General features: G+C 36.2%; 1 protein-coding gene across 1 annotated transcript; it reads left to right on the top strand.

The window, feature by feature from the left end:
- Positions 1-3,322: 3,322 nt before the first annotated feature.
- LOC134857275 (uncharacterized) lies at positions 3,323-9,426 on the top strand. Its single transcript, XM_063873657.1, has 5 exons — positions 3,323-3,715; positions 4,670-4,983; positions 6,702-6,956; positions 7,499-7,735; positions 9,261-9,426. Exons 1-5 carry the CDS (start codon positions 3,625-3,627, stop codon positions 9,387-9,389), a joined length of 1,026 nt encoding a protein of 341 aa, XP_063729727.1. The 5' UTR covers positions 3,323-3,624; the 3' UTR covers positions 9,390-9,426.
- The last annotated feature ends 488 nt before the right edge of the window (positions 9,427-9,914 follow it).

The raw sequence follows: 9,914 nt of genomic DNA, 5'->3' as shown, positions 1-9,914 counted from the left end.
CAGTCAAAAAGAGCAATAAGTCTCAAGGACGTTATTACCGGTTGTTGTGGCTAGCTTGCTCCGATTTGTACCGTTTTCGGGGCACATTAATGGTGTCATATGATATTATGTTTGGATGAAAATTATCCAAATTGCCGCTGAATTTTTTTTACCGATAAAACGACTTTAATTTTGATTTTTCAATTTCAAATTTGTCTTACGGAGATTGAGCGCATATGAACTGTGGATTTTTTTTACTTCAGTTTTTGTTATAGCAAGATGAAATTTGCTTATCATACAATTTTCATATTTGAAAGTTGTATGATAAACGTTTTTTCATAAAGTCTGAATATGAGTTTGTATGATATACTTTTTTGTATCAACTTTTATGATGAATTTGTTTTTTCACTGAGTTCAAGGCGGCTATCAAACGATTCAGCTTGACAACAAAAGCTAGCGAGACAATTTGACACTTTTGGTACCAGCATTTCATCCATCCACAAAACTGTTTGATAATTATACAGTTATCATTTTGGCATTGTGAAATTGTTTGACTGGCAGGTTGCCACAGTGAGAAATCAATTGATGAGCATTTTCTTGTTATATGGAATTGTATAACTTGCTTTTTCTCCTTATTTGGAAACCTTATTTGGCTTGCTTATTCGATTTTTTTCTCCTTAATTGCCTTTTTCTCCTTATTTGACTTTTTTTTTCTCTTTTTTTTTATAAAAAAGTGTCCTGTTCATCTAATCACAGTAAGGAACAAGGTTTGCCGGTTACTGTGGATGTAGCTCGGAATGTTCCGACGATAGTTTTTCAAAAACTACCGTTTGAAAACTTTTTTTTCCAAACTAGTGTAGTTTTTCTGATTGGTGGGATAAACGGATCTGACGTCAGAATATAATTTAGAAATATAAGACAGTCATTGTAATTTAGGCAACTTGGAAACAGTTTTGTTTTTAGAAAACTGACTGAAAAAACTTTAAAAAAAGTTTTAAAATTTTTTTTGAAGCTTTTGGTTCCCAAAATGAAGCTAAAACAGTTTAAACGCTAGCTTTATTGCTTAATATTAAACTTTAAGGTCTTCAAGTGGGCATAATTCAGCTGTTGTAAGCCTGCTCGTTTACTTTATTTGCTCGGAATAGGACGAAAAATCCAAAATTTCAAATCGTTTTTCTCGACACTCAGATAATTTTTGGAAATTTTTCAGTGTGGTTCGAATTATAATTGAAATGATTTTAATATGATATATCACTCCAACCAACCCAATCGTTATTTGTGGCACCTAATTTTGCGTGAAGAACTAACAGAAAAACTAAAACACAACCGAATACAATGATCGGAACTTAAGCTTTATCATTAATTTTTATCACACTCAGTCTGACTTCACGCTTAAGACGGGATATCTGGTATGGGAGACTGAGCCCAATAGTCCGCGTGGGTACCACCTTCTCGTCCGAATTGTTAAGCTACATTATGGATATTATGGATAGGATGGTTGCGCACCATCCGCCCTTGCTAAGATCTCAACGCGTGATCTCACTAGGCCCACCGTTAAGCTTGGTCCATTTTTTCTTCTTCAGTGGCGGAGGATGTTGCTAGGCAAATATAAGCTAGAGTAGAAACACGTGATCCATAAAAATAACTTCAACTAAGCACAATTGACCGATAGGTCTAGTCCAATCAAAGTCGAGCATACCCATAGACTATTCACGCGTAGGTTCGATTACCCCATCTACCCATGTATTATTATACTAAGAAAGGGGTTTACAACCTATTTTACTGCTTTTTGGTTCAAACTCGGTTCAGCCTTACTGCTTTTTGGTTCAAACTAGTGTAGTTTTTCTGATTGGTTTGTGGAAAGGATCTGACGTCAGCATATAATTTAGACATTTAAGACAGTCATATTAATATAGACAAAGTGGATAATTTTTTAAAAAAAAACTGACTAAAAAAACTTAAAAAAACTATAACAAATTTTTTTGAAGCTTTTGGTTCCCAAAATGAAGCGAAAATTCTTCAAAAACTAGTTTAATTGCTTAAAATTAAACTTTAAGGTCTTAAAAAGGGCATAGTTCAGCTGTTGTAAGCAGGCTCGCTTGCATTATTCGCTTGAATTAGGACAAAATTTCAAAAATTTCAAACTAGTTTTTCTCGACACAGGGGAATTTTTTGGAAATTTTTCAATGTGGTTCGAATCACAACTGAAATGGTTTTAATATGATATATCACTCAACCTAGTCCGATGATTATTTGTGGTACCTGATTTTGCGTGAAAAACTAACAGAAAAAACTGAAACACACCCGAATACAATGATCGGAACTTCAATTTTATCCTTGAATGAAAACCAAAGGGCTGAGTGGTAAAAACTCAGAGACAGTCTTCACTAGGAGATTCTTCGCGTAATTTTCAGTTCTAATTTCACAATTAGTTAGATCAAAACATCTGTAATTTTTTACGATATTTCTAAAAGCTCCTTTTTTGAAAGTTTGAGTGTTTGTAAATCGCACTTTTTTGACAGACGTTACAATTATCCTTGTATCTAAAGAAGACACTCTCTGAATTTGTTAATTTTTATGCCAAATGCCGCGCCTGGAATACGTTTTAGACAAAAAAAATCAAATTTTGCGTGGAAATTTTTTTCGAAACTTGATTGCTCGTGCCTAGAAAGGTTTTTGCGGCTAAAAAAAAGTAAATTGCTTTCCCCTAAGTTGGATTTGTTTGAAAAAAAAACGCTAGTCACCCGCAAATTCTATAATATGAAATAGTATGGCTAGCATTTTGACGAAAAAATGTCTAATCAATTTTTCTGTTTTTTTTGTCTACAAATTATTTTTAATATCATTAACTTTAGGGTTTATGAATCCTCAGTTTTAGCTTATAATATTTTGTTGATGCAAAAGTCATACAAATTTCATAGTAGGAAATTGTATTTATAGCATTTTCCTTGCGTGGAGGTAAACCCGGGATGTTTCTAGTTTTTTATATGTTTTTTTTTCAACAGGAGAAGTTTTTCTGCCCATCATTGAGGAGTATTTCTCCAGCATTCAAATACAGCAAAAAATTGAGGTAAATTTAAACGTGCTGCTGCTGTCACAAAATGGTATTTCCTTCGTTTTAGTAATGTTAAACAAACACCACACCGTGCAGCAAAACGAAAACTGGTACGTTTTCGTTTAAACTAACGTATATTTTTGTCAGTTACAGCAAAAGAAAATAATTCTTTCCAAAAATCTTTAACGCGCAAACCAACTACAGTGTTGCTTACAGAGACGCTTATACCAATGGACCAACAACATTGAGTAATTCATCAATCATACCATTTGAGCGAGTGTACCATAATAGAATTGAACGCGTCAACATTTTGGTGAAATTATGACTCAAGTCTAAAAATAAATGATGATAATTTATTAAATCGGCATTTGCTTTAGCTGCCATTACTTTCGCTTTCTTATTTTTGCATAAGCTGTAACAAAATATTAACTCTATCGAATTGCTTGCCCTGCTAGTCGGTTTATGTTTTTTTTGAACAATTATTTTAAATAGCTGACAAAACCGCTGTTCTGAAACATTCTACTCGTAAAAAACGGTAGATTTTTCTTAATTAAACGAAAAGATTTTTTTAAAGTTTTTAATTAGCATCAATGGAGTTCGCGTCTCCCTATGCCTATGATTATGGTGGGGCGTCTTCAAGTGAAAGTGACAACGAGCAAGACTCCACTTTCCTGGCAAACGGTAAGTCTATCATTTAGGTATCGCAAACATTTAAGCAACCCCCTACCCCTTTCCCCCTCCCCAAACCAAAACGACCGCCTCCTTAAGTTATATCAGTTAAGGAAATTGTTCACTTAGACCAATTTTCACTGCAGTGCTTTCCCAGCTAGAAACAAAAGGACATTAGTAAAGTGGTTACGTCACACGGCTCTGAATGGAAAGGTCAGATGTTCGAGGCCCACCATCATCCGTGTTCGATGTTTGAGGTTGAGGCGACACTCCCCCGCCCAAAAATTACAAAAAAACTGCGTGTAATTCTTTCCTATGGGCACAACAGCTGTTCTCTGTTAAGAGCAGAACTGCTTTTTTGTTCGTCGTCTCCTTTATCGATAACTCAATTTATGGAAACTTGGATTCCAAAAAGATCGAAACAGCTCGACTGTATTTTGGTCTTGTTTCGCGCATGAATGCTCTTAATCTAACTAGATATGCAACGGGGAGTCCGTATAAGACTTTCGACACCGGATTTGGCTTTTAGGGAGCTAACATGTCAAACGTATTTACAGAATTTTTAGGGTTGGCCAACCACAAATGGAAGTCATAATATATATCAAAGGGACCCTTTGGAAAAATTTGGCAACCATAATTGAGAGAGGGGGCGGTTAACTACTTTGGTACAATTTAATAACTGCCAACACCGGCAGATTTGAAGTGCACATCTGGTTCCATGTTAGAATGAACTTGATGAGGAATGCGTGTCAAAAAACGTTTTTAGAGTTTTTAGCTTTCGATAAACGAGTACGAGTCATTTCTCAAAAAGGTCATATGCTTCAAGTACCGAAACCATTTTACTAATTGGAATCTTGCTACGGATCGGTCTAAGAAGTCAATTTTAATTACAGTTGACTAACATTTCAGACCCGTTTCATTATAATTGTGAACCCATTGTCTAATTTTGTTTTGATGAACGTTCAGTTCCACATCCTTCTCGATCTATGGCCCCCCAAAGAACTCACGCTCGGGCCGCAGGAAATGTTCCGTCGCCACCTCCTCCGCCTCCAGTAGCAGGAACGGCAGTAGCAGGAACGCGGTACGTTCAGAAGAGAAAGGAAAAAAAGCAAAAATCGAGGAAGTCGGACACAAATGTGATCAACGTGAAGTTTGGGTGCCTAGAGGAAAATGCGTTCACCAGCACTGCTCAGCCGGCGAAGTGCTCTAAATGTCCAGCTGTGATGAGTAATTTGGAAGTTGTTTTCAATGACCTCGATGCCAACAAAGGAACCAATATGGCAAGTAATTTTTATCATTTCAGGAACTTAGCATAGTGATAAGTCGTTCACTTTGAGATCGTCAGATCGTGTAATCGATCCCCTGCCATGGCAAAGATAGTGTGAGAGGACGAGCTGTCACTTGACCTCTAGCTTCAGGTCTACCACAACCTGACCAAATTGGCTGCAATAGTGGTACCACGTGAAAGTTCTAGACGCAAAAAAACGGCCTTGAGTCGCGAAAAAGAGCTTCGCTCAGCAAAATAGCGCAGTCAGGAACATGGTGAAAAACGAAAAACAGACTATGCTTATACAGGCTGGATGGCCTTTAATAGATCCTCTGCGAAGCGAAGAAACGACAATATATCCTAACATATACAATTCTGCCGCAAATTTTATTGTAGCCAAACAAAAAACATTCGCAAACGTTTTTAAGCTTCATTAACTGTTCCGACTTTCATAACAAAAGTAACGGAATATTTGTGCTCAGGGTGGGTTTTTTTTTTCTTCGGACAAATTTCGACCTTCTAACTAGCCATTTTTGACGGAATTTTTAAATAATATTCAAAAGGTAATGTTGTCTTGAGCTTAAATTTGAAAAGATATTTCACCTGTCTTCATTTTTCTTAAAGTTATAGGGGTTTAAAGATTGCCATTTTGGCCAATTTGGGACAATTAACGCGAGATATATTTCGCACTATTAACGTGTGAGCGGAGATTTTATTCGTCTTAGAAGTCGTTCCAAATTGGTTGAAAGAAGCTTATTTGCCATAAAGGAGCGAAAACTATCCTTTTTGTACTTTATGTGGAGTGTGGGGGGATGTTTTCACAAAAAATCTCAATTTTTTTTCAAAAGTTTTTAATTTGTTTTATTACAATAAAATTTTTCATGTTATTTTTGCTCCATAGACCTTCAAAGACAGACGGAACATTCAGGGCTTTGTCCTGGCACGAGCAGTCTTGTATAATTTTGTTGTCAGTTTTATTGAGAGCTCAAAAATTAATAGAGCTCAACAAGACTGCTCGTATATCAGGGCGAAGGCCTGAATGTCTCGACTGTCCCTCAGTTCATATAGAATAGTTTTTCAGAAAAAAAAATATTGAAAACATATTGATTTTGGACAATATCAAAGAGTAAAAGTTCGAGTTTTGCAAAATTAATACGACCGATCCGATTAGCTAGCCTCAATTCAAATTGGAACGGTTTTTTTGAGCGGGATAATTCGCCACGCCTAAATAATTCGCGTTACGCTCTCAGCATTATGAATAAACTCTTCAAAGCGCGCATATTTTAGTTCAGAACATGGCCAATTTGGCAATTTTCAAACCCCCAGAACTTTACAAAAAATAATAGGAGGTGAAATATCTTTTTACATTTGAACTCAGGAAGTCGATATCTTTTACGGGGTTTAAAAAATACATTTGCTGAAATTTATTATTTTGATCGGTAAAAATTGACTGAATAAAAAAACCACACCGAGCATGAATATTCCGTTTTCTTTGAAAGTCGGAACAATTAAAAAAGTTGTGTATCAGCTAAATCCAGGTTTCTCGTCAAAGCACGCGCACGCCAGCGTAAAATTGTATAATTTTCCTATAAGTTTTTTCTATCGGTCGTATCGAAGTTTCCTGTTTATGATAGTCCATATATATTTCGAATCAATGTCGTATTCCACGTCGAGTTATAAAAAGATAGTTCATTTTTTTTCACGTTTTTTTCACGTTTTTTTTTTCTGTAGATGTGGAAGTGTTCGTTCTGCTCGGCTGTGAATCCGATCTCGCAGGATGAGGCTAAGCAGCCTCGCAAAGAGGACATGCTTTTCATACCCGAGGGAGAACAGATAGCGGCCGAGAAGCGAGCGGCAGCGGCAGCGGAGAAAGCGGCGGGCAAGGAAGAGGGGGGAGGGGAGGACAAAGTAGACGTGGACGACGACAGTGTGCTTCTGTTCACACTAGACATCTCGGGCTCCATGGGGGCAACTGTGTGCCAAGGGGTAGGTACTGACTTGACAAATTCACCCTTTAATAGAAGGAGTATGCAATAGGGTTGAGTTTTAGCTTATATGAGTATCCTGATCATAAGTTTTAACATTACCCTTATGGGAGTGGCGAAACTAGTTTGAGTACATTTTTAACTGCATTATTCTTTTTTGTTCCCTCAGCGCTGTAGTTTTTCAAAATGCACCGTTTTTCGCTGACGTTGATGATATTAACACAGCTGGGATTACAAATTTTACTTCAAAAACTTTGAGCAAAGATTAGTTTTTTTATTTTATCAAATGTGAAGACTTTTCGAGACAAACTCGATACGCGGGTCGAGTTGTTCATATTATGTTTCGATTTTCAAAGTCAAGCACATGCTAGAACTCTACCGAAAAAGAAAATTCGTGACAAAATTTTCTGTCAATACGAAGGTTTTTGTCTAACTGGTTTTTTGGTTTTCTCCCAAGATCGGATTTGTTAACTTATTATTTTGTAATTTATAAGCATTCTTGAACTCATTGAATTGATTATTATATTAAGTTCTTTTTTACAGTCGGCTATGCGAAACAACGATAGCTCTGGATCTGGCAGTGACGATGGGAACATCGCGCAGCAGAGCAGTCAGGATAATTCAAACACAGGAAATATGAACAGAGGGTCCTCATTTCTGAGTAACATGTTCAGCCGCAGACCCAGAACTTCCGCACCCCAACGACCGACACGCCGCGCCGTTATGTTTCAAACTCAGGATGATTCTAGTTTTCAAAACCAGTACTTGTCCCGGCTAGATGTAAGTAAACTTCAGCCTACTTTTTTTTATTTTTTTACTTTGAATTGAGCTTTTCTTATTGCTAATACTTCATCACTCAAGTAAATCGTCATAATCTTTGATTATAAAGTCAACTGTGTTCAACTTTGTGAAAAGTCAACTTTCAGAATTTTGAGGGCACAACTATCATCTATGTTTTAATCAATACACATTTAACGACGGTTTTACGGTTCCGATCCTACTTACGAAAAAAGTAGCAGAAAATGAAGGCTCGAAGTAGTTTTTATACTCTCAACTTTAATTTTCAGCCGAACTTTTTAAATTGCAATAATTATTTTGGCTCCTGAAACCGCTGTGAACATTTTCGGTAAATTCTGGGGATTTAAAAATTGATAAGTTGGTCAAATTGGTCTAAAGCATATCTGAGCATACCACAAGTCTATGAAGCGTCAAATTGTATTATTGAAGCTCTGTTAATTATCCCGCCGACAAAATTGTTCCGTTTTGAAATGAAGGTGAACTTATTGGGGTTTTAGAAGAGCCAATTTGCAATAGTGAACGCGCGAAATATTTTCTAAATACTTTTTTTCTACAAGTGGCAACACAGATTATGAATAACACTTATTTAGTCTTATTATTAGGTTGTTGTGAGCAAATTATATCACTGCTTACTCTTGTTGTTCCGACTTTTGAAGAAACCGAGGAATATAAATGCTCGGGGTTGTTTTTTTTTTATTTCAGACCAATTTTCAAAAGAGCTTTTTTTCTCATGGATCAATTCCTGGACCAACTTATTTGAAAATTCATGGATCTGCTCAGTTTCCAATCGGTCAATATTAATTTTATTGAACTGGATCTATTAGTTTTCTTTGAGATTTTTGAATACTCAATTCTGATTGGCTGAAAATAACTGAAAATAAATTTCCATCAGTCGCTCCCTCCATCATACGGGACGCCATCGTCAATGACTACTAAGCCAAAATTGTCGGATTAAGTTCGCTGGAACACACGCTCTTTGCTGTTTCCCGGCGATAATCAACCGTCTCTAATTTTTGTATAAATTATACCCCTGTAGGAAAGCTCACAACGCGTTGACACTGTTTTGCTGGTTATAGTGTTTGATTTTATGCTGAGTGAACAATAGACAATTAGTTGTATTTCAAATATTTACTTTCAAACTTTTACTTGACTTTTACCTAACTCAATTTTTTATGTCTTTTTTTTCTATATGTCGTTTAATGCTCCCTTATATGGAATATAAAAGCTGGGATCAATTAAACATCCTCCCACAAAATAGCCAAAACAAAATTTCGATTAAAAGAACCAATTGCTTCTGCGTGTAAAACACTTTTTTGATTGTGTTATTGGCTGAAAACTCTTTCTTACGACCACATTAATTAACTCCCTACATTTAGTCGCGTTAGGGGGGATGGTGGGGGTTTTTACTTAATCGAAAGTTGGAAGGAAGAAACGAATTAAATTAGAGTTCTATTCTAGTTGCAAAAAAAAGAAGGAATGTTGAAATGTTTTTGCCACGCTGTTATAGATTACGAAGACAGCTCTGTGTTCACGACTGAAGGATTTGAAGACCCAGAAGCCCAATGTGAAACTGGGAGTGGTCACTTTCTGCACTGATGTGAGTCAAAAGACAGCTTCTTTTTTTCCTCTTAACTGAACCCCCGTCCACCTTTTAAACCCTGTCTCGTCATTCGACCATCAGTAGTATAGCGCAACAAGAGGTCAAGCCTGTTTTCGGAGAAAGGTCAACCTGTCAAGGTCGCGTGACTATGTTACTCAATTAGCCTAATCTTTTTTTTTTCTCGGGGGTCGTAATAAAGATCTGATCAGATTAATTTTTTCACCTGCGTTAATTTTTGGGGTATATGACCGGAATTATTGGGGAAATTTTATCCAATTGTTAATTAAGTGGATAACTCTGTGACATCGCTGAGGGAAACAAACTCTTATCAGATTAATTTTTTTCACTTGAAGTTATTTATTGTAATTGATTTGAATCTCACTGAAGATTATCAGCTTATCGGGAATTCAACTGAAGTAACTTTATCTATTTTTCTGGGTTAATAGTTTTCAATCTAAGATAATTCCCTAAGCCCCCCTGAAAGTTAATTATCTTTGATTTAAAATCTTTCTATAAACTATTGAATTTAAAAGTTTTCAGCTTCATTGTTTTCCTAAACTT

The sequence above is a fragment of the Symsagittifera roscoffensis genome, chromosome 1, assembly GCF_963678635.1.
Source record: "Symsagittifera roscoffensis chromosome 1, txSymRosc1.1, whole genome shotgun sequence".
NCBI classification, from domain to species: domain Eukaryota; kingdom Metazoa; phylum Xenacoelomorpha; order Acoela; family Convolutidae; genus Symsagittifera; species Symsagittifera roscoffensis.
Note: the sequence above shows the minus strand (reverse complement) of the source record. Positions and strands in the feature narration are given on the sequence as shown.